Source organism: Calypte anna, chromosome 3 (genome assembly GCF_003957555.1).
Source record: "Calypte anna isolate BGI_N300 chromosome 3, bCalAnn1_v1.p, whole genome shotgun sequence".
In the NCBI taxonomy this organism is placed as follows: domain Eukaryota; kingdom Metazoa; phylum Chordata; class Aves; order Apodiformes; family Trochilidae; genus Calypte; species Calypte anna.
The window spans coordinates 79,309,362-79,335,496 of record NC_044246.1 but is presented as its reverse complement, the minus strand read 5'-3'; the positions used below and the strand labels follow the sequence as shown (position 1 = coordinate 79,335,496).

Sequence of the window (26,135 nt, the reverse complement as noted above, 5' to 3'; positions counted from 1 at the left end):
CCTTCTCTCCAGAGGGCAGCTAAGACCCAGGTCACGGCACATTACTGTCACCTGTGCTTTATCCAGTCATTAAATAAAAGTCTCTAGTGCTTTCAACTACTAAATTCACCCTAAGACAAATCCTGAAACCAGTACTGACTATATTTTTCCAGCTGAATTTTGCCTTCAGGACTGGTTTACATCAGTGTCTTCCACAGGGACAACAGTTAACATTGCACTGGAGAAAAAAGGCTAGCAGCGTGATAATGAAATGTGAAAACAGGTTTTCTGAACTGTAGCCCAGCATTTTCACAGTGAAGCAGCTGAGCAAACTATTTTCATCCTCTCTGACTACACTCTATATCCAAGAGTTCCTATAATCACTTTTCCGTTCAACTTAGTTCATCTTGTTGGCCATTTTCTCCCCTTCAACAGGCACTGATGACAGAAGAAAACAACACAAGTCTGACACTTTCAAGGCCTTTGAAACCTAAGTGCTGACACAACTAATTAAATATTATGCCTTTATTTAGGAGAGTGAAGATTTAAGCCAAAATGAGTGTGATGATCAAAACTGCATTTCACTTGACTACTCTCCACGTGTAGCTGCAGCGCTGCTTCCACTGTAAGCAGCTGCTTGACTAACAGACTGATGGCCTTTAAAGAAGTTAAAGGCAAAATTGTATTATAAATGGCTGTTATTGTGTCACAATGACAAGATTCTTAACTTTCTGGAAGAAGAATCTTGTTCTCAGAACAAAATTTTCCTTCTCTCACAGAAAAGGGATTATTTTGCTGTCCACTTTCGCATTTACAATTCTGCAGACTTCTGATGGTGTTCTCTAGAGAATACTTTAAGAACTGGTTTTCTGAAATAATTTTAAGGAAGCTGGCAGAAGTATTGAAATTGTATTTGTATTATATATTGAAATTGTATTTGTATATATACCATTTTGCACCAAGCATGAAAACAATTCTAAAATTGTACAAAAAATGAACATAAATAGACATATGCCTTTACTGAAACACAATCAGAATCCAGAAGCTTAAAAAAAGTTTTGTAAAGTTTTGATAAACGCCTTAAAATATTTTTTATTTTTGGATCAGCTTCAATGAATTTGTGTTTGGAAATTATAAAACCCTACTTTCCTCAGTCTATCAGTTCTAATTTCCTTCTAATGTTTTAATAACAAATCAAATTGCAGAACAGCATTCTTGGTACTAAACATCATAAGCATCAGGATAGAATAAGATTCCAGAATTCTGGTCTGCATTTCCCTCAGAGAAATATATAACATAACCTGCTAAATGAATCACTGAAGATGACATTTTCATGGCAAATGCAGATCCAGAGTATGGCAAATCCCAGACACAATGAACTGTTAGCACATGTGATACACTGCAAACATTAACAAATGTGGTTGGTATGTTCCAAATTTTCAGGCATCCCAGAGCCTTAATGGAGTTGTGGGATTTCTGGAAAACAAAATAGATCCTCAATTACATTTTTTAAAAAATATGTTGTCAAGAGAAGGAATAAAAGGGGAATAGAATGTATCCTAATAAACTGTACATGAGAAAGATCTGTAACTTCCTGATGATTGTGATCCAGTCTGATAGTTACAACTATCAGACACCCAGAAGAACCACCTAATAAAAAAGCTAGGAATAGTCTGCACTCTTCAAAAGCTCCAACCCAGCAACAAAAATAGCTCTTAACATTAAAGAAAAAACACTAAATAATCTGAATTAAAAGAAAACAAATCAATGGTTTTCAACACTATTAAATTCTCAGGCAGGAAATGAGATCCTAAAAATCTACTATATCATGATGTCTACAGTACACTCCCAAAAGCTGACTGAAATCCATTTATCGTGAAATCAAGATGCAAAAACAAATACATGACATGAAAAAATATTATTGCATCACACACAGCTCAAAAGTCCCAAGTATTAATAAGATTTCTCAACTGCTGGCAGTAAGACAGCCAATTTAGTCTAAGATTCAGAAGGCTACTTTAAGTATAACAAACATCACAGTATTACTATATAGCAGAGAATCCTAGCTTAACACTGGCAACAGCTTATGTAGATCAAAGATAAAACAGTTTGGAAAGGAAAACAATTTTTATTCCATCACTTAGGAAGGCCATTGGAGAAAAATCTTTAATAAAAACTTCAAACGTGTAAATGAAAATACATAGCCAGTTCTTTAACAGAGGAGTAGGCTGATTAACAAAGCAGAGACTGAAAAAGAAATCAAATTTATTTTGAACTTGACACAAACAGCTAAATCATTTCAACTGATCCACATTAGCAGAGCACAAATCTTTATCTTCCTGCTAACCAAATCAGAGGCTTTTAATCCACTCCTGTCTGCTTGCTCAGCTGATGCAGCTGAGGTTTGTGTTTTCTGACCCATAAGCCTGGAATTCATTGCCTGCTGATGTGACAGGCTGTGGCCCAGGCAGAGTTTGGACCTATTGCCAGCTTTGAAAGAGCAGAATGAATTCCCCCAATGCAAAAGGATCTATAAATTAGTATATATTATATGTTAGCCCTATAAATTAGTTACTGCAAGGGGAAGCAGATCCATTAGGGCTCCCAAACTGCAAAGATCACAAGGATGAAGAGGCAGTGACTCGGGTTTCTAACAAAGAGAAGCAAAAACACAGTCCATAGAAGAAGACAACATTAATAGGAAAATGGGACAAGGGAAAGAACCAAACAGCTCTTCATGAGAGTTCAGCTCAACACATGGCCTTAGCACCTTAGTTTGACAAGGGAGGCTGTGGTGCTGCTGCTTACTCTCCTACTGTGACTATACCTTTGGCTGCCTTCTCTGGACCAAAAGACAAACACAAGCCCCAAAAGTATTATTTTTTCCTTGTCCATTCATTTCAAATCAAACTAAAGATCAGCTATTATAGAAAACTAGTATCTAAAGCCATGCTGGTTTGCAACTCCAAGTATTGAAAGTTCAAAGTATTCAAAATTTAGTTGCTGCCAATCTGCTGTTTAAGTGAAACCAAACAATTAATACTGCACAAAGATATTATTAAAATATGTACTAAGGTGTAGACAACACTCCCACTATCCACTGAGATCTCTGAAAGTTATTACTGTGCATTCTAATATTGATTTCTAGTAAGGAGTCCAAGCTCCTATAAAAATTTAAATTAATTTTACATACCACTTTAAATTTGTTCTCCCTAACAGGTCAGTCCTGTTATACTTCTACCTAACTACTATTTCCACCATCTCCAAATATTAGCACAGTAGAGTTGGATTACCATCGTAATGACAGCTTGAAGTCAAGGGATGGAACAATCTGGAACATTTTAACAGCAGCAAAGGCAGAAGCAGGAGGGGATGCTAACAGCAGGATGAGAGAAGAAAGGAAACCAAACATTATCTATAACCAACTGTCAATCTTAACTCTGACTTTTGACCTTCCTATGACACTATGTTTAAGTGTAAGCATCAAGAATAATTTTTTTTATTATAAACACTGTTCTCTTAAGAAAAAAAAAAAAAAAAAAAAAAAAAAGAGGCCATGAAGTAAAGGCATCGCTAGTATGGTTTTGTGTCCCAAGGAATTTGGATTTTTAAAAAACTTCAAATGTAGTCACATTGATATGCTAAACAAAGTAGTGTCACAATAAACTTGTAATCTTACCCTGTTATATGATTATAGATATATAGAGATAGGTATACACAGAACATACTTGACCAGAACTCAACTGGCCCAAGGACAGTAAACTTTTTTTTTTTCCCCTTTAAGTATTCTTAAGCCCCCTCCCCATGCATTGCCTGTTGCTGGAGTTGGTAAACCCTGTTCCTGTTGTCAGAAAGGTTATGAACAAAATTATTTCCAGGGTTTCTACATGGATCTGAACTGGTGGTCAGGAAATCAACGTGCACATTCTGTAGAGGAATTCTTTATTTTTACTACATGAGATAGAGTGAGGAAACAATTTAACAGGCTTGCAATAATTCTCAAAACTTATTTTCAGACAATTCTAAGAACTCTGACTCTATGCAAATGGAGACACCACAATAGTTGTAATTATTCATTTTTTTAAATACTTTTTTCTTATGGCAAACAATGAAAAGGAAACCAAATCTAAAATATTCCCATTGCTGAAAAGAAAACTGCTTACAGATCCAGCCAATACTGTTTTAAAAAAGGTAAATTATTTAATATGCATGCAGATGCATATGTCTATGCATTCATTTCCTTCTTTTTACCACCTGAAATGCAACTATGGCACTGATCTCTCAGAAGATCAAGACAAAACCAAATAGAAATATTTTTGAAGACAGAGATTTATAGCTCAAATTTAGTGTGCAAAAGCAACAAAAACATTTTGCTCAGGAGTCATCAGCTCAGCTTGTTCTGACTCTCAGTATAAGTAAAGTCTGACTTGTCTAAAAATAAACTATATCCAACAACTAATAACCAGTCCTCCTCACAGTTCCAATTAAACAGCTTACTACTTTGCTCCTGTTTAAAGCTACAGGCTGTTTAAAACAGCCTCTTATTGCAGGACTAAAACAGTTCAGGATGAAGCTCCTTACACCTCAGATAGCCTGGCATTAGGCAACTGAGGCTTCACTGTCTCAACTGAAGTCTCTGCAATGGGTTAAGTTTTCAGCCCAGCTTCCTCCTAGATGGAAGCATGTTTTCCAAGGAACAAATCTAAGTATCTTCTTCGAATAACAAGGATTATAAATAAAATAATCAGCATTAGTGTAACAGTCTGACTGTCCCACTTATTTACATAACCATTTATAGCCTTTAGGCTCTGTCCATCTACCTAAGAGCAAGGACTCCAGCCCTCAAACATCCTGATAGCTCTCACTCCACCTTATCTGTACTTTTATTGGGAGCTCAAGACCAGCAAATTGAGTGGAAGTGGATAATTTCTCTGCCTTCAATCATCAGGTAAGGCTCCTGCTGACACTGCTCACACTCAGCTCACTGCCCATCAGAGGACCTCAGTGCTGTGCCCATGGAGCTGCTTCTGCCCAGCCTGGCACCCCCAGTCTCTACTGTCACAAACTCATTCTTCCCAGGTGAAAATCCTGCCCTTTGACCTTGCTGAATTCCCTAGAGTCACTGTCAGCCCATTCCTCCTGACACTACATTGACCATGAGCCCAAAGTGTGCCCTGGCAGCAAAGGCAGCAATGGTATCCTGGGATGCATGAGGATGAATGTTGCCCAGGGAGCAGATTCATCCCCTCTGCTCAGCACTGCTAAAGCTGTATCTGGCATGCTGTGTCCTGTTCTGGCCTCCTCAGCACAAGAAACATGGATGTATTAGAGAGAGTCCAACAAAGGGCCACAGTGATGGCTAAGGGACTGAGATTAAAAAAATCTCAATGTATCTACATACATTCAGACCCAAAGCAAGGGGGAAAACACCACAGAGCCAGGCTCTTTTCAGTGGTGCCCAGGGAAAGGACTGCAGAGTTTATGCTATTATGCTGACATTGCAAAAGCACTGGTTAAACCTCACCACTTTGAAATCCACAAGATGGATCTTTTCCCCAGTTTGAAATGCAGGCATGGCAGGAACTGTTCATAAAGAACTAACGAGACCGCACGTGGCATGCACACAGAAAACATCTTGCTGAGAAATGTTGACACAACCATAAAACTCACTGCCTTAACACACCAGGATTTTATTATTCCAGTATGTATCATTTTACACTATAAATGCCAAAAATAATTCTGAAATACTAACATGGCTTCTTCCCACATAGAGCCAAAAACATCGCGTTGTACCATGAAGATGATGCAGAGATAATGGGAAATTAAAACAAGCACAGGAATAGTGCAAAGTAAACTGGAAAGTTTTAAAAATTATAATCAAAACCCAACGGGTTGGTGACAGGGCTAGGCAGAACATTGAAAGAAGCAACAAAAAGAGTGGATAATAAAACAGTTACAGACTTTGCATCCGACAAAATTACTAGGGTATGGCTGAGATGTTCAGAGAGATTTATAAGCTTCCTGCAAAGTCAAGAACTAAGACAAGAACTATGACTCCCAACATGTTAGGCACCATAAAAATATGGAGTAGCAGACAATTCCTCTCCAAAACAACTGTCACTTTAAATAGCTGAGATTGTAAAATACAAAATTATAAACATCAGAGTGCACCTCAACATAATTTGGGCTGCTCATTTCTTTTTTGATAGAAGAGTGCTTAACTAAATTAAGATACTCTGTATCAGCCAGTGACTGACCTTCTAATGCCTTTCAGTAAATTTATTCTTGTAGAACAATGTTGCTATGGATGCTCTTTGAGACTTTCATAACACCATTCTACATATCCGAAAGCAGTTAACTGCTAAGGAAATAGGAGCTCCTAATAATGGTCACAGGATGTGATGACAATAAAAGATATTATGTTTGGTGCAGACACTCCTGCTTAAAGATTTAGGAACACAGTAACCAGCTTCAGTAAGAGATAGGCAAAGATAAATAATTCTGTGGTTCCATAGTGTCCTGGTTTGGGCCAGGATAAAGGTGATTTTCTGTCTTGTACTTTTGCTTTTAGCTAAGTCTCTTGTAAGTAGTTGCACTTGCTGAAATTAACAGCAAGTTTCTCAGACAGTGTCTGCTTCTAGGACTGATAACACTTGATGCTTATAGTTACTGCTAGAGACTGGTGTGCAGAGCCAAGGACACTGCTCAGCTCTGAGGAAAACTTTTACCCTCCAGAAGATTGAAAGAGGTCCCACCTGAGCCCTCCTTTGGGGAGGAACGGACAAGATAGATGCCAGAATTGACCAAACAGAGTATTCCATCCCATATACTCAGTCATACTCAGTATAAATTTGAGGGATCAGGAGGGCCAAGCCAGATTTCCTGCTTCCAGCTTCCAGCTGCCTGCCCTTCCTGCCTTTCCTGCTTCCCTTCCTTCACCCGGCATCCTGGAAGGATTCCATCCGTTCCTCTGCCTGTGGTCCTGATCCGTGCCAGCCCATATCTGTGTGTTCCTGCCTCCAGTTCCCGACTGTTGCCGACTCCAGGAGTCCAGCCTGGACTTTCTCAGGGCTGCCCTGCAGCCTCGGTGGTGACATGAGAGTTACTGGGGGAAAAGGGGGGAGGAACGTGGTATCCATTTTCCTGTATATTTGTATATATTTAGCAACTTTTCCTATTTATCATTACTGTTTCATTAAAGTTGTGTAGTTTAGTTTCCAACCCATGAGTCTCTCTCCCTTATTCTCTCTCCTTTCTTTATCAAGGAGGAGAGAGAGATTAATAGAGAGCGTCTGTTACTCGGGTTAATTGCCGGGTCAGTGTTAAACCATGACACATAGCATGACCTCTTTATTCTTACCATAAATTGCTACGTACACACTGGAATTAATTCTTTAGGAGAGAAAAGTGATTCAGAAATTTTAAAAATGAGAAAATAAAATTAAAATAAAACATACCTGGCTCGTTCTTTTTACATCATACATAATATATCCATTTTCTTAAATATTTGTCTTTCCACTCTTCACATTTCATTTGTTTTTTAACACCAGAAGCTTTCCTTAACCATGAAAATTATTATTTTAATAGACATTTAGCACAAGGAGCCCCTCTTAACTTTTAGGACCCCGCATACTACCTGGGTAACATTAGTGAAATAAGTAACATTAATATAATAAAGCTTCTTTTAACCAAATGTCTCTAAATCTGCCTGATCTGACCAAGCACCTCACCAACCATTCAACACAGAAAAAGGAGACTGAGAGTCAAGCTTCAACACCTGCAAATGTCTTTCAAGCACGTGTGTGGGGATAACCACTTTGTTGACATTCTTCCTGTCAAGCAGCTCTTTTTCAAGTAATACTGAAAAGACTGCATCAAGATCAGAGTACCTATGCCAAATCTGAAAGCTAGCACATTTTGTAGTTTGAATAACCATTCTGAAAAGCTATACTTCAAAAAAGAATTCATTTGAAGCCCATTAGAAGCAGGAGCTTCAGCCTCCATGCATCCAGGATCTGCTTCAGTTCTGCTTCCTGAACTTAACTCCAATTCCGATAGCACAAATTCATTCCTCTCATCACAGGAAACATGAATCCATTTCACTGCAGCTGTTGGACCCACTTAAACCTGGCATTTGTTGGATTTAACATCTGAATTACAAACACGGATTACATGGGAAAGCATGAGGCAATACAGTGGAAAGACCTGAGCAAAATAATAACTAAATAACTTAACAAAAAATATTAAGTAGACCAAGATTGTAAAGTAGATGTTTGAAAAAGAGACCAGTGCCATCTTTGATCCTTTTAAAACAACAAAAAAAAAGCATTAGGAAGTGTGTAATGGATATGATGACTCTATAATGGAGCTTGTTTACAGAATTTAATGCCAAATATCTTGTGAACCTATGTTTTTTAAATTACTGTACGGTATGTTCTTATGAATAATTTTTTTCAGCATTACTTCTCATTTAAATTATTTTTTCTAAAGCCACAAGCAATTCTTCTTTTTTCATTCTTTCAGGGCTATATCTTGTCCTATTTCTCCTTCTGGTTTTTTGTGCTTTCTTTATCACTACCACTCAAGCAATCTTCACCTCATTTCTTCTATGATTTCCTCTCTTTTCTATCATTCACACACTCCCCATATCTGACCTACTACAGCTTATGGAGAAATGAATAGCAATTTTCAAGGTATATGTTCATTTTCAGCCTATTGCTGAAGGAAATGAGGGTTCTGTGACCTGATCTTATTTTTCTCTTCACTTTTTAGTCTCCTGATAGTCATTTTGCAGGCAAATGCAAGTCTTGGTAAAAATAAACCTTTCTAGGTGAGGGCTATTATTACTCCTACTAACATAGTAATCCAATGCAAGACAAGCTGCATTTAGCACTATCATTACCACAGCTCTTTCTGCAAGGAGTATACATCTATAAATTTTGTATTGCTACTTTTTGTCTAGCCAGCCACTCAGAAAGGAGCTGGGCATCCTAATGTAGGCAAATAGAGATTATGGAATGGTGGAAGTTGGGAAATACAGAACCATAGAAAAATAAGATTCATTACTCATGGAGTAATTATTTTTTCATTTCTATGTGCCTTCACAGCCTTGCATAGGAAGGGAGAAGATGGTAAGGTCAAATCCAAAATCTAAGGAACCTATTTATGAGACATCTCTAGGTTTTTTTCAGGCTTCCATTTCATGGAACATTTCTACTATGTTGTTGGAATTTTTAAATCATTAACACAGAGCTATGACTCAATAATTTGCCTGTAGGTTTGTAATTTCAATTTCCATTAAGCTACGACAATATGTGAAATAGTTATTTTCTGTTTATGTTGCTTCTACTACAATAGTTTATCTTTGGTCTTTTTGATACACCTCAATCAACCCAATAATTTGGATTTAGCTTCTTTTTCCCCAGAGCAGTGACTACAGCAGCAATTTTGGGGCAAAGTTGAAACATCACCTCTCAGTACCAACTGATAAAAATTATCATACTGCTTCAGACTTTGTTTCATACAATCTGTCCAGAAAACAGGAAAAGTAAAAACTGCAATTTTATCTTTCCTTTATAGATAAACTTGAGTTTTATCATCTTTTACTCTATTTTCTCACAAATGCCACCACTAAAAACTTCCATCAACATCTGTCTTGAATATCCAAGATAAAACTAATAGAAATATTAGATTATATCAAAATAAGAAATTCTCCCAGTCCTCAAAGACCTTTAAAAGGTTAGTCACATGCCTTTTAGTTCCATTTGTACTCCACCAAATCCATTCTCCATTTCTATTCAATGTAATGGTCTTTGTGTACAAGTGACATGCTGCTTAAGAGCCAGAGTAAGCCAATGACATTTGATGAGACAATAAGGCAGTAATGTACAAAGTGACCTAGAAACTCTCATAAAATGTATGCATCTTTCATTGTCATCAATGAAGTCTCTTCAATGACAAACACCAAATCGAGCCTCATTTGAGACAGACATTTCTTGGTACACAATAGAGCTACATTTAATTTCTATGCTGGACCTCTTAACACAAATGGTAGCCCAAGAATCACTACTTAGTGATTTTTAACATGTACACAAAAGTCTATCTATAGAGCAAGAAACATATTCTGCTTTTAAATAGCCTCTTCTGATGAGCTAAAAAGTCAAGAAAGTCACTGGGGGGAAAACAGCTGCTTCCACAAACTGATACAACTTTTTCCATTGTACTGATCGCCATAGCATTAAAATGCATCAGTGGCATAAAGAAATGCTCAGCATTAAGAATTTATAATATTCCATATCTTCTTAATATATACTCCTCAAAGAACTATCTCTTGGGTTTCTTGTATTCAACATGATACACAAGCATTAGCATTTTTCATTTATATCAACAGCTTAAAAGACACGTTGAACACTTTACGTGCTTATCAGGCAAAAGACAGCAGTTCATCTTTGTATGTGACAGAATAAATAATGAAAGCCTCTCAATCATTCACGTCAGCTTTTTGAATATTGAAGCCTTTATTCCCTCCCTTCTGTTTATTACACATTATTAGCAGATCTGAGACATAGTGTTCACCCTAAAAACTTTGAAATGTGATAGTCTTAATCTAAGCATCACACAAAGATTTTTCTCCCAAATCACCAAGGCAGTTTTTATGTTCCTCAGCAGATATGATGCAAACAGAAAACCATGAAGCTGCTCTAAGAACCATAATGAGTGCAAATGAGCTCTTCTTGTCTGAAGCTTTGATCTCCTAATGTAATGCTATTAACTCAGTCTAAGTCAGAAACTATTTCTGCATCACTGTAATAACTGAAATGCCTGTGGAGATCTTCTCATTTACATCCTCCATACAGACCAGAGAGAGAAGGAATTTAATATGGATCTCTAGAAATGCCAAGGAGCTTTATACATCTCAGAGCATGACAATGAAAGAAGCACAAATGAACTTGCTGATTGAGCAAAACTGTCTTGGCCAGAATGACAATTCATTCTTGGAGAGTAATAATTAGCAGAACAGTAGCTCTGCTACAGATCTTTATAAAACTTGATTTGAAAGTGACAGAGCCAGAGGGAAGAGAAATTATCCAGCATTGTAGGTGGCAAAGAAAATGTGTTTGTTAGCCTAGTTTTCTCCATTTTCCTACTCTGGGCAACATTTGCATTTGCTTGCAGAAAACCACTGTACACTCTCTTCTCAGAAGCCCTTGCAGAAAGCTTTTCATGAGGATGCTAATCTCAGTTTCTAGATCCTCAGGTAAAATTTTCTAGAGTAGAATGTAACCATTTTAGAGGCAGAGGGTTGCTCAGCCTTTGGTTTCACATATTTTCTTCAAAAAGGATGGGGTAAAGCAGATATTAAAGAGCAAACATACAGAATTTGGAAACCTGGCAAAAGGAACAATGTGGTTGCATTGTAGTGCCTTGAGGAATATCATTGAGACAAAAGTTTTAAATTTTTTAAGCTACTGGATGCCAAATATAATGTTACAGGAACAACATATAAAAAAAAGAGAGAGAATATATATATATATATGTGTGTGTGTGTATATATATATATATATGTTATAAATGGCAAGAACAAGGCACAAAGAATTTAAGTAACTTGCCAAATATCTTTAGTATGTAGCAAAAAGGCCTTTTAAATAAAGCATGTACTAGTGAAAATCAATTTCTCCCTCTGTACACCCACATTTCTAATGTCATTTAGTTAAAAAAGCACTGAGCCTCTCAATTATGTGACTTTCAATTGTTCAAATCCTTTCATTTAAAGATCAGCATTTCTGTATTACCACTAAATATTTTATTTCTTTATAAGTTTGCTGATGTATGCAACATTCACAGTATTTTCAGAACACAGATGGTGAAAGCATAAAATTCATCACAACAGCAATTTCCTCAGTACTTTGCTGAATCATCAGCTTGCTCAGTCATGTTGGTTCTGACATTAAATTAGGTGATAGCAAATTAAAGATGAAATTGAGAAAGAATACAGTGACTTTACATTGACTTATTTTGATCTTTTCCCAACATTGGAAAAAACTGGTATTCTACTATGGTGTATTACAGGTCAGAGAACTACTTAACACTATGATGCTTTAAGTAAAACAAGTTACATTCTTCATAAGTATTCAGCAAATACTGAAGTCACAGAAAAAAATATAGAGCTCAATTTAGCTTTCATAATAAACAAATTCCAATGTGATACTAAGTAATTTCTGAAATAAGAAAGGTTCCATGCATTAGTTTTTCAATTACTCCATGTAATTGCCCCAAGAAAATCTCTACATTTTGCATCTTTTCATTAGTTCAAGCAATTGAAATTTGATGAAACAGCCAAGAGTGTTAAGGTTTAACTTCAAAGCAGCTACACCAATTATGATGACACTTTTTTAAAGCTAGACATACATAGAAACGTATGCATTAAAACCTATACCAGACAATGAAAACGTATATGAAGTGACAATTAACACATGAATAGGTAGACAAACTGACAGATTTATTTTCTTTTACAGAAAAATAAAACTAAAAAATTACAGGAAGACAAACTGCTGGCAAGGTTTCTAAGATCTAAAAATCACATTTTCCTCTAGTATATCCATTATTTAAAACATCACTAAGCTCCAAGCCAAAAAAAAAAAAGGTATCACAAATAGGTTTCTCTAATGTCAACAAAATTCTGCAGCTAATACTTGGAAATTAATTGTTTCCATGGGATTTTTAAAGTACAACATTTGTTGCCATCATATTACAAATAACTCAACACTAACAACTGGAAAACTGCAAACCACATTGCTGTGTGTAGCAATCCAAATTATTTTTTTTCTCTTCAACTCTTAACTCCATTTTCCCTGCAGAGAGAATCAAACAGAAAAGAATCACACCTTCTCAGTTTAATAAAGAAATAGAAATTTTTAAGAAAAGTCTCCCCAAGCTTTGAAAAAAAAAAATAGTAAATCAGGTAGTGCTCAAATAATGAAACAGTATACTGGCAAAGGATAAATTAATGCCACTTACTCTTAAAAATCAAAATAGATTCCCCTTTGGCTTCTTTGGTGTTGGGGTTTTTTTGTTGTTTTTTTTTTTTTGGGGGGGGGGGGGGTTGTTTGTTTGGTTTTTTGTCATTAACAGACCAAATAACTTCATAAAACTAGCAATACAGGTTTTCTTAGCTAGATGTAGAAATGAGAATGCACACTCCCAGCACAAGCACAACACTGTAACCAAGTGCCCATAACTTACCACTGGAAAAGTAAACCAAAGCACAGCTCCATCTTACAGCACACTGCATTTCTGATCTAAGTAATGTGACTGTAGTTGAAAAAGAATATTGCTCAGGCAAGCAGCTAAATACCTCACTTACAGTTCAAATGGAACAAAGAATGAATTGCGTGATCTTAAATTATAGCATTGTGAGCACCTATAATACTGGCAGCCTCTCCTCCTTGTGAAACAGAGGACAAACGAGCAACTCCCCTCAGAACACTTGATTTTAGAAAGGGATAAATATTATTCTAATGTTTAACATGATTATTTTCGATTGCTTCAGTTTAATACCTTCCAGTACTTTGCTCATTCACTTTCAGGATGCTTTTCTTCTTACGCATTATCTTTCAAACTCCATCTTCAAAGAGAAAACAGCCTGAAAAAAATCCTCCTAAAGACTTGTCACAATTATATTTTATCAATAAAGCTCTTACCTTTCTTAAATTTAAAAATAAGTTGCCAAAGAAGCAGATAACACTGGCACCTCAAGTTCAGAAATTACAATGTTGATTAATGGCAAAAGCATTTGCAGGCTCATCAGATGGTTAGAAAAGTAGGGGAAGAAGTGTGGATGAGAGAATACAGGAAATGTACTTCTTATTAACATTTACCAAAAGCAAAGAGCCCCCAATTTCCCTGAATGCTTAGCACTGCAGTGAAATTTATTACTCAATAAATAAAATCATAACACATCCAGAACTTGCAGCTGGGTAGTTCTTAGTCAAGTCAGGCAGAAGAAGACATGAATCAAGAATACAACACCATTCTAGAATTGCCAACTGAATCTTCTGCTTTTTCTCATATGGTACTGCCCATCCTGCTTATCCTACCACTATGGCCCAATTTCTCATGTTCTTCTTAAAGTAATGGTGACATACACCATAGCTCAGCATACTTCATTTGGCTCCTTCTTGTTAAGCATTTACAATTTTTCTTGATTGTATTTCAAGCACAAGGGCTGGAAATTTTGGTAACACATTCCTTGAAATGGATAACTAAAAGAAGAGAGTTACAAGAGAAGGAGCAAATGTTGCAGCAGTTCTTCCTGCTCTTTGTGTTTGGAAGAGACAAAGACAACTACTGGAACTTCAAACTGTTTTTTTGAAGTTTTTTCTTCCTTTTCTTCTTCCCTCAGCATCTAAAAGAGTCATTAACCACTGTTGATACAAGAGCTGATATTAAATTAGCTGAGCATCTTAAAAAAGATGAAGCCACATGGATGGCACAGTATCATTGCTTTTCAAGCACTCTTTAATACAATACAGTACTACTATCTTAATACTTTCCCACTTTAAATTACAAATAAAAAACATAAAACCTTGTTTCAAACAACATCACAGAAACTCAGTCTCTTTCAGATAGGATTTCTCCATAACCTTCCCAAGAAACAGAAATGTAAAATAAAAATTAAACACTCTAGTTGATCATTAAATTTGCAAAGGGATTTGAAGAGCTGTCCTAGGACACTCCATATATTCAGTCATTGTAGAGAACTATTGAATCACAGAGCCTAAGCTGAATGTTGGAGGCATGACAATATGGGAAATTCTGAGCAATTAAAAGCATGGCAAAATGAAATGTAACTAAATTTTTCATAGATCTGTTAGGCATTTTTAAGTACAGATAGAGCCATTATACTCCCTCAATTAAAAAAAAAAAAAAAACCTATATGCAAATATATGCAATTGAGCTGGGAGCAAATTTTCAAGCAGAACAGACCAAGAGGAAAAGTTAAAATGTGTCTCTTGAAATCCTGTATTATCTGCAAAAGGATATTCTGCACAACAGGCAGGTTCTTGTTCTATACAACAGGTTAGTTCTATACAACGATCAAAATTAAATCAGAGATAAGGGGAAAAATGCTAAAATACTCTACTGAAATGTGGTATCAGACAAATACATGATTCTTTTTTTTTTTTATTATTTGTTTTCATGTTAAGAAAGCCTTCAGAAAGTTCTGAAATACAGACATCAGTTCACGATTCTCAAAAATGCACATCAAATTAAAACTTTCTGAACACTATTAGGAGCAGTTTTATATATTAAAAGCATACTTTGCAAACAGAAAGACCCAGAAAATAGAATTAGTCTGAATCATTTCTGGGGGAAAGACAATTCCAGACCTGTTTTTTCCATGTGTTAAACCACTAGACAGTCATGCAATAGTCCACCCATCTCATTCTAGAACATTTTTCATGCCACTATGGGACAGTCATTTTTCTGTTTTCCTATACTCACACGAAAAACTAAAACGTTCTTCAGGCCCATATAAATTCTGCTCTACTCTATCATATTATTAACTGAAATATTATCATATATTTAAGGGACAGTGTAAGTTGCAGACAAAGAACAAATAAGGAAATAGCAAGGTTTGCAGAATTAGTTCAATCTCTATCTGATTTAGAGAAAGTAACCAAAACCTCAGTAACATATATCCAGAAAATCAAATATTTCAACATGGTAAAGGTCTTAATGTGTGATAGAGCCTTCTAAAAGTGCATAACAAGAAATTCACACAAGAAAATCATTGCTTCCTATCCAGAGTCTATAAGATAACCCAACATTCAGGATTTCATGTATCAATTCAGATCAGATTTGCAGGGGAAAAAAGTCAAACAAATTTTAAAAAGTCCCAGAGACTTGGGGAGTTTTAGGAGCACTCCACAGTATCTTAATATAAATTTACTGTAGTAAATTTTTAGAGGAAACTCATTTTGGTGAGCATTATTGTGTGGTATTCAAAAAACTAAAGCAGTCCATAAGTACAGACTCTTTAGCAGAACTTATTTACAGGAGAGAAGGTAAGTGGTTTGTCCAGTCCCACATTAGCAGCACTGTAAAAGGCAACAGCATAATGAAAATTAAGTCTAATCAATACATCTACCAGGTCACCGTTCAGTTTGTCATCCTCCCAGGTACAGCCCTAAGACCTTTGGAGAACACCTTAATGTGTAAATATCTAAATAAAAAGCAAGGATTTTTTAATAAATAAATAAAACATTATTTACATTTGGAAATCTCTGCAGTCTACATAGTCTATGCAGTCTGTATTTGTATTATAAGCATTTCAGATTGCCTTCACAGAAAGCTCACTGGGAAAATACCTAAGGAAGCCAAATACAATGAATTACACTATGAACAAATGCATATGGTATTACACAGTATGTCAGCATCACAGGTGTCAACAGCATCTTTAGGTATACAAGATTCTTGCAGAAAGACTTAAAACTACACTCTGAGGATAAAGGCTAATAATAAGTATCTCTAGCATCTGAATCTTAAAAAAAATTAAAACATGACTGGCTCAACTATGTGATGACAGCAGGATAAATAGCTACACGTATTTAAATAAAGGCAATACTACAGAGAAGTAGTAATTATCCCTATGGAAGTATGAGGCATATGATTATCATCATGGAAATTGATCCAGTCTTTCAAGAGAACTCCATCAGAACCAACTGCAAGGGAAAGAAAACAAAAACACATATTGGAGCTATAAAATAATTTCTACCTATAGATTGTGAACCACTGCTTATTTATTTGTATAAGTGTTTTTAAATTTGAAGTTTGTAATATGTAATGTGGGCAAAGGGAAAGGTCTTAGGAGGAATTCATGGAACATATCATCAGCAGTATAGTCAGTGTGAAACTACACACAAATACCTTTCTTCTAGTTAATTGAGCTTTTCAATAATCAGAATCTCTCGAGTACCACTTACTAGTACGTACCTCAAAATCAGACACAGGAATTTAAAGATTTGTAACTATTTTTGTAGTGGGAAGGAGGAAGGGGAAAACTTGCTTATATGTAGACAAACACCTCAGTGCTGAGGTACTTCCCTGAAGCAACAAGATTCATAGGACCAAGCAGTAAAGCTTTCATGAAATACTGAAGTGCAAAAGATGTGCACAACTGGTTTCTAAAATTGTTATATATGTTCTCATAACTTTAAAATTAATGCCTGCAAGCATGACTCCAGAGTGCTGCTTTTGGAAGCCAAGCAACAGCCCACAGCATGCTCCAACCTGAGACTGCAAGACTAAGAGACCAGTTTCTTATGGAAACAAAGTTAAATGTCATCATGCACACAGTAGAACTTCAATCATACTTTATAGGTATGAGATCCATTCAGAAAGAAATCCAAGGAGCAACATGTACAATGGCAAAAGATCAAGAACAGAGAGCCAAGAAACATAAATCTGATCCTGGATATCTGCATTACAATTGTACAGTTCAGTGCCTGGTGAGTGCAGTGAATGTATAAAAAAAACCCACATCAGGCTTGCTGATCTTGATTTTCCTTTATTCGCAGCCCAATTAGATGAAGTAAACTTTTAAATGGAAACAGCAAGCTGACAGACCAATAAGTCTGTCAGGACATGCTGCCTACTAAATGTAGGACACCAAAGACCTACTGCTGACAATTATTCAATCATTTTGATGACAGTGGCTGCCAAAAATGTCACCTGTGAATTGCAGATGAAGTTGTAGTACAGACCATAGAAATGGCTCCCATCACATGGCCTCAATGGAAAAAAGAGTTTGTCCTAATCTTTTCCCCAGTGCTGTATGATCCAATGCTTCCCACTAGGGTTCCTTGTTCTTTTGCTCAGATTTAATCTTTCCAGTGAGAGGGCAGATGACTTTTCAGACTGCCAAGGATTTACACTGATATGCATGGGGAGGTCTACAGAACTGTTCCTAGAGAAGGGCATATGCTGCAGATGGACACAAACCCCTTCATTTCTCTACATTACAGTGTCCTAAACAAGCTAATTCAGAACTAGTATAGTTGATCATATCAACTTATAAACTGTGTTTCCACAAAGACACCACTATTTTTCTTGCAAAACTCAGTAGTCCAGGCTCACAGTACACCCACATGCCCTTTATACTGCAGTTCAGTTTACCCTGCTTTTTTACTTAATCATGAAAAGAATAATGCTCAGCATTTCTTTGCACTACAGTAGTAACAGTTCAGAGGAAGCTAGGGTATGACTAATAGGTAATAAATGCTAATTTTCATCATTACTTGTTGAAGAATACTTGCCTTCCAAATAATTCAAAAGCATAAATGTGAATTTGCAAATCTTCACTTGCAAAAGTGACCATGGCAGATTGATACTAATTAATGTCACGGTTAAATAACATGCTCAGTTCAATGCAACGTGAATAAAATACAGTATTTTGCACAATCCCTTAAGAGCAGCTAATCTTGAGCTATATTCCCTGCTCCCAGGAACACATGCATTTTAATATAAAAAACACTACAACAACAGAATTTGTAGAAAAAAAATCCGTGGAGGCTTAAGGACAACACGTAGTCACCAATATGGTTAAAGTGAAGTCATCTATTAACAATTCACACTCGTTTTATATAGAGCCCTTGCTTATATGATATCTTGCAAGTGGCTATATCTTGGCCACAAATTCTATTCTCACAGAACTTGTGCTGGCTACATCATTACTCTGCTGTTCTTCTTTTCTCCTGCCACCTTCCTTATCTTTTTCTCATAGCTCATCTTTCAGTAACCTTGGAACTAGGCCTGAAAGCCCTTAGCTTACTTTAGCTAAAGCTAAATAGTCAGGATTGCTCACGTCTGTTTTCTTCCCAGACAGTTTCCCAACAAGAATTTTACTCTGAATGTGACCCTGGGAAGTGTGCCATTGGCTTTTTAATCGATAACCCACCACCCAAAATTTCATAGACAGAACAAATGACACAGCCTAAACTCTCCAAAGTTTCCAAACAAATCTGGTAAGTAAAATGAAAAAAAAAAAAAAAAGTTTTGAAAGGGAAAAAAGTATCTCTAAACAGTTTTGTGGGTTAAAAAATACCAAATTTTATATATATTTCATATACAACTCATGAAAAGGTTTCCTGAGCAGCACACTTTGTGACAGCTTAGATTTCCATGAACAACACAGCTGATAAACCAAATAGTTGGAAATATCACCTGCCTGGGTAGGAACTGACATCTTTGCTCTGGCTCCACTAAATACAGCAGCTGCATGCACATGCAGCAGCTGGAAACTGAGCAGAGCATGGTCAAGGAAGAGGTTTTGTTATCAGCAGTGTATTCTGTGCAACACATTAATTACAATTGTTTGTATTTACACTTGAAGGAATAAAGGATCACAGGAACACTCCTGTGATCCCTGCTCATGAATTAAACACAGAAGTAGGTTCACTTTCAATTCTCTAGAGGTAAAGTACAAAGAATTACATTGTGACTCATTCAGAAGCACTAAACTAGGGCTCTATGCACATAGAAGCTGTATAACATATTCTATTTTTCCATTTTGCTTCTGAAAGGCTTTAGAAAGATTACAGGTGAGTGTGTACTTCAATGTATATAAAATTCCTTCTACGTTCAGTAAAGGTAAATTGCAAATGGGCTTGCCTTGCAAAAGACTTGCTCCACCCTCCATAAGGGAAATCTCCAACCCCTATGATAAAATAGGAATTAAGTGGTTTTCTTCCTCTTAGAAACAGATCCATAAATAGAGCCAGCTGCAGGACACTGCTGAGATTTTGCATGAGCAAAAACGACCTTAAAAAAAAGAAAGTTTTAAAAACTTGCTCGAGTCAACCACCTAAAATAACCCCATCTAACCATCCAGGCTTCTCGCAGTATTATCACATTACACAGCAATGCTATGTAGAGGCAACAAAAAGCAGCCTGAAATGGTCACAAAAGCAGATTACAAAGACAAGAAGTTAGGACACTTGTTGCATCAAGTCTGCAGTGGATCCAGGCATCTCAGCTAAGGCATGATGAAAGGCTAAGAAACTAAACACACAGCTCATATATACACCCTCGTAGCATTCACTGCCTAAGAAACCACAACAAAATGTATCCTTCAGAGACTGAAGTGTGCTTTCAACATGCTTATAACCTGCTAACCTTGAACTGACAGCAAAGCATCCTGGCCTTGGGGACAAAAGCTTATTAGCTACTCAGCTCTTCAATTAGAGATGGTGTTCAAGATGAGAAAGACCTGGATTCAATGCCTTGTCAGCACATGGGTTTTCAAATCCAATCTTCCATTTCCCATCTCCCTATGGTGTGACCTTGCTATCAAATTAAGGGTAAACTGGGAGATCAGCCTACTTATGTTCTATGCAGTTATTACCCTGAATTGCACAGAATAAGCACCAGACAGCATTAAGAGAGAAAACAAGAGGGAACATGATCAGTTCTGTAAGGAGGGCACTCTCCAAAAGGAAAAGGTCCTCTCTTCATCTCCAAATGCTGTATTTTGTTAAAAGGCTCCACAGTGCAACAGCATCAGAATTTTTCTGGCAAATTAAACTAGTGATACTTTCAGTCTCACTAGTGAATCTTCAGAGAAGCACAGTCCAAATTTAAGTGAATCACAACATACCAGCACACGAGGTCAAACCTGAGAATAAAGCCAGCAAGTAAGTGATATATTAAAACCAGTCCTTGCCATCATTAGAAGAAAACAAAAAGTCAAGGGTTATAAGAAAGTTTCTCCGGTACAAACACTTCATAGAATTCAGGGAAAGCCACTTCAGAAGTTAGTTTCCAAGCCTAGGAAAGCTCAGATATTAAAAAAAGCCCTTATATCAGCTCTTCATAGCACTGAGACTATTAAAACATATGTACATAAATATGTACAGCTGCTTGAAATTTGCTCAAAATTACAAATTCTGACTAGATATAGTTAAGGAAGAACATCTTTTACTCCGTTTAACTTTTTAACCCGTCTGTGAAAAGCAACAAAGTACAAATACAGGTCTAAACTAAATTGACTTATAATATTACCTGAATGTCATTTTAAGTCTGTGATACCTCTCAATCCAGAGCAGGAATGCTACTTTTTAAAAATACTAGACAAACATAAAACAGGCTTGATTCATTTTCAGGGAGAAGGAACATGTTGAATCCTGGTAGTATGTAGAACCATAGTACATATGGAGAATCATAGAATAATTTGGGTTAGAAAGGACCTCTAAAGGTCATCTAGTCCAACCTCCCTGCAGTAAGCAGGGACACTCTCAATAGATCAGGTTGCCCAGAGCCTCATCAAGCCTCACCAGGAGTATCTCCAGGAATAAGGCCTCAGCTACTTCCCAGGGCAACCTGTTGCATTTTTTCCACTCACCTCATTGTAAAAAGCTTCTTCCAAACATCCAATCTAAATCTACCCTTTGTATTGTGTTTAAGCAAGGAAGGACCTCTTTTTTTCCCAAGAAGCTTTGGCAAGTTAAATATTAATGAAGCCTTCTGTAAATTATATATACTCACATAAACACACAAATTCTTCACTTTTATTCTAGCAAAGAGATGTAAGATTTTTAATATTTTTTCTAACAGACCAAGTACCTATATTCTTTCTGTCAGCAATAGGAGTCATCTTTCAGCTGCACTATCAGAGTGTGAACACACTCAGCCATGGCTCCCTTAACTTCTTTACTTTTCTTTAAACAAAGGTATTTCCAGAGCTGCTGAAACAGCTGGGATGAATGACCCTCAAGAGTTATCCTTTCTCTAGACTAGCTCTATGAGCTGTTGTAACAAGCTCAAACTTCAGTAATCATTCTTAGACATCTGAAGATTGATAAAAAGAAAAATCTAGCCTGTTTGCATGTTTACTGTACCAAAAAGGAAACTTCAATTACTGCTGGGCTCCATTCAAAGCCCACGGCAGTCAGCTCCCTGAGGTGCACCCTCATCTCCTCATGCAGATGACAAATGCTAAACTATTTCAAAACTGAGTGTAATCTCAAAATCTGAAAAAATGCAAAGACAATATCCATAAAATTATAGAGCAATTTTAATCTATATTTATTATTTGTATTTATGTTTCACTAAGAGCTATCTATTCATAAACATGCTCACAGAAGCAATGCAAACTCAAAGCAGTTGCTTAACTTGGCTAAAAAGAGGCCTCTGGTGGCAGCTGCAAAGTATAACTTCTTACAGTTTTATGAAATATATATTTTGAAGATGATATTCTATGCAGGACCAGCCACAGAAAGCAGACTAAGCAGTAAGATTTGCAGTTACACTTTTGATGTATTACTGCTCATCTCCAAAGAACCAACCATTTCAAACCATCCTTCTTCAAGCCTACACCACAGCTATCAAATTAGTCTTGAAGCTGCATATATTTCCAGTTAAACTAAAGCACCTCATTTGCAGATAGCTGCACTGAAATCTTCAGTGTTGAAGTTATTTCATTACTAAGACAGCAACAATTAAGTTAAGGTAATGAATCTTTCTTGAGGAATGCTTATTCCCCAAGACAAGCCATGAAAGCTCCTTGAAATTCTTTTAAAAAGCCCAAGGAAAATTCACATAAATATTTCTATGTAAAAAATGCAACATTTCTTGGATAAGCATAATAAAATAAGCCTGCAGAGTAGAACATATCACATTGGCAAATGCATTTAACTTCTGCAAAATTCAATTATTTGATTATAGCTGCATAATACTGACCTACAGGGAACCCAGACTTTAAGAACAATCTGCAACAGCCTGCAAGAAGCAAGATAAGGCCCCTTGCTTTCTAGAAGGAGCCAGCAGTCAGGAGAACCATAATAATTTGGAGAACTGTCACAGGTATGCTAAGGTTGGTATGAAAGACATGTGAATATGCAGGGACGAAAGGCAGCAGCAGGTCAAGGACTAAAATAACTACCTGTTGTGATCACAGAGGACTCCACTTCCAGCAGTAAAACTGAGGGATGTGCTCTTATACACCATCCTCTTCCTCTGTGTTAAACAGGACAAGGAGATGATAAGGCATGTATTTCAAACATTTCTGTAAGAAGAGGGAAAACAACTTGGCCTGCAATTTACAGAGGCTGACACAGGTAAAGTCTGCAGCAAAGTGCAGCCCTCTAACAGCTGTCATTTGCTTATTGGCCAAATAGGAGTGAAATCAATCCCATTATCAGTTAAGAGCCTGCAAAGAGGACTTGAGCGGAGAAATGGACAGCAGAGGACTTTCTCTGGCATGGCCAATTTTTCTACTTTCTTTTTCCTTGACACTGGCATCCCAGGAAGGGAACAGCTGTAGGGCAATCACAAGACCAGATTCTTGAAAGCCACTGTCTTCTGCAACAACTGCACCACAGAGTTCCTCTTGGGGTAAGGTTACAGCAAGCAGCTGCAATTATCAGTTCCAACTTTCTGTTTATGTTGGCAATTACCTTAAAAGTTGTCTAGAATGCAAATCAAGTTCAAAAGTTTCTATGTTACTCACTACCAAATACAAACCACTATTTTCATCTAAATAAAAGAGAAAAGATTTACAGAAGATAATTTAACATTCCACCCATCAGACTGGCCAGCCTGCAGTTACACTAACACAAGAGCAATGCTAAAAGCATTTGCTGTTTGGTATTTATTATTTATTATAATAAACAGCTGAACTGCCTAGCCAGTACACACTAGATTTGTCTTGAAATAACTCACTTTCAATCCTTAATAGTAAACCCAGTAACAGATTAAAGCATCAGATCTATCTTTTTATTTAACAGATGTATCTTTTTATTTAGGCCACAGTAACCTTACAAGATAGAAGATAAGCTGAATATTTTCAAAGAATACCTATTTTTAAAGTACAAATTTCCAAGACAATGTACAACTAAAGCTCTGCACTTTCTGTGCACAGGTACATTTTTTCCCACCAGCGTTTCAGTGTAGGGCAAATACAGCAAAACAGATTTAATTGCTCTTTCAAAGAGATGCCTTTTTTTTCATGGAATAACAGGTCAAATCTTTAAAGCAAAAAAAATTAGCTATAAAAAAATGGAATAATTTTACTTGTCCAGAGGGAATGTAAAGGGTTTATTATTGTCAAAGTTTCTCTTCAGATTGATGACTAGAACTTAACACATTTCATTTTTATAGCTAGAAAGTACATACAAATAACACGAAATACCCTGCAAAGACTGAAAACATCTTACATAAGAAGATGAAACTTATATGGAGCAACACATAGCTCTATATGCAAGTACACAACTTGTTACACATCCACAACTAGACAATAAGACACTGCCAATAGAAGCTACCCAACATGGTAATTATCTTCTAAATCCAGTCCCACCTGCAGTCCCTCAGACAAATCTAACAGTGAAATTCATACAATGGTGTGAAAAGTGAAAAATGTAGGGGAAGTAAAAGTTTTACAGGCTCTGTAAATAATGCTCACAAAAATTGCTAATTCAGAACAACAGGAAATATGTTAGATAAAAACTGGGAGTAGGGAAATCAAGTTTTCCAGATACAAAGCTTTGGTTTAGTGATCCCCAGCTTTTTGGTGAGGTTTTTTTTTGTTTCCCAAATGGCGTTTCTTTAAAATGTATATTGTGATTCTTACTTAAGTTTACAAAAACTTTTGAGAAATATTTCTTTTTCCATTTGCTCCCAATAGCTATTAGCTCCTGAACAAAAAGTGTCACTGGAGAAAAAAAAAAAGCAGAGGTACAGGCAAAGTACAATTACTTCTTCCCATGGTTTCTCAATACACAGCAATTCAAAATGCAGTTTCAGCTGGTCAGTGTTTTGAAAGAAACTCTTTTCAAAATCAAAGACTCCCTTAAAGCAGACAAGGACTTCACAGTCAAACCAGATGGTCTGAGAATAGTAAAAAGCTGCCTTTTCTCCTCAGCCCAAGAATACATATAACTTAAATCAAAACACTTACTTATAGAATTATGGATAAGCAAAACTATGGCACATTACTACAGACCCAAAACTAGATAAAAGTGTAGCTGTAAAAAAGCAGGAAAAACTATTGCCCCTGATCTTCTCAGACCCAAAGGTGATAGAAAGGAGGCAGAAATCATAAAAAAGTTGTTTTCAAGGAAAAGTGTGCCCTGTGTTTCAGTGCAAAGCATTATTTTGACCCCTGGAATATAATTCTCCTCCCATGCTAAAGCGAATATTTGGTTCAATGTGCATATACTCTTTATACTGGATACAGGACAAAAAACACAGAATAACATACACAACAGAGAGCAAAAATGTAGGCCTTTAAATAACTTAAAGAATGAAGCAACCATTATTTGCATGTGTTGGTAGCTATTAGTGGATTTTTTTGATGTGTTTTGTTTTTAAATTAAAATGCATCATCTCCATACCTTGCAAACAGTCTCTGTATCCCAGGGTAAGATGGTCCTCAGATCAATAACTTCACAGGACACACCTAGCTTCTCTTGAGCCAGAGCTGCCACCTCTTTGATCACATGTACCTGAAAAGGCAGCATATTATCACCTAGTAGACAATTTATAATTAAAATGTTCTAAATTAAGCATACTGAATACAAAGAGAGATTTAACATATAACCTGCATGTTTAGCAAAAATGTTTTTATTCAGTGACCTAATAAGCATTTATTACCCAGTTCATTCTTCTTATTTTCTACTTAGGTTATTCCTAGTATTTTCCACCACTTCACAAACTAACTTCAGTGACAAATCGCTAAGAACAAAACAATACTGCTGATTTCTGGAAAGGTATCTTTCAGCAAACATTATCAGGCCTCATTATTTTATATTTTTAGATTATCAGATATTTTTAGATAGGTTTAGGGTAAGTTTTTTTAGGACTGTAACTAACCTAAGACCCAAATATATGAGTAATTTATTTTGATGTAGCAGTCACACAGAAGTCTGCGAGAAACATTACATATATTCAGAAATAGCCCTAGTAACTGCACACAATACAATTTCCTGAAAGTGCAGGAGATTCATCATCTCCATCATCTCCATCATCATCTCCAAAACATTATCTTAGGAACAGCAAGGAGAGATAAGTAATTACCACATAAATAACTACCTGTGAACATCCAGCCCAGACCCCCAGTACCAAAGCATATTGACATGAAGACAACAATATGACCATTCACT

General features: G+C 36.4%; 1 protein-coding gene across 4 annotated transcripts in view; it reads right to left on the bottom strand.

Annotated features, from left to right (window-relative positions):
- The window catches only part of BCKDHB (branched chain keto acid dehydrogenase E1 subunit beta), a 109,194-nt gene that overhangs the window by 48,631 nt on the left and 34,428 nt on the right, over positions 1-26,135 (bottom strand). For 2 of the 4 annotated variants that reach the window (XM_030448470.1, XM_030448471.1), the window contains exon 8: positions 25,368-25,478. In XM_030448470.1, coding sequence (XP_030304330.1) covers positions 25,368-25,478 — 111 coding nt within the window. Of the gene's footprint in view, positions 1-8,565; positions 8,576-16,664; positions 16,704-16,957; positions 16,964-25,367; positions 25,479-26,135 lie in introns of those variants that run through there. The other 2 variants (XM_030448473.1, XM_030448472.1) reach the window with 2 other exon arrangements.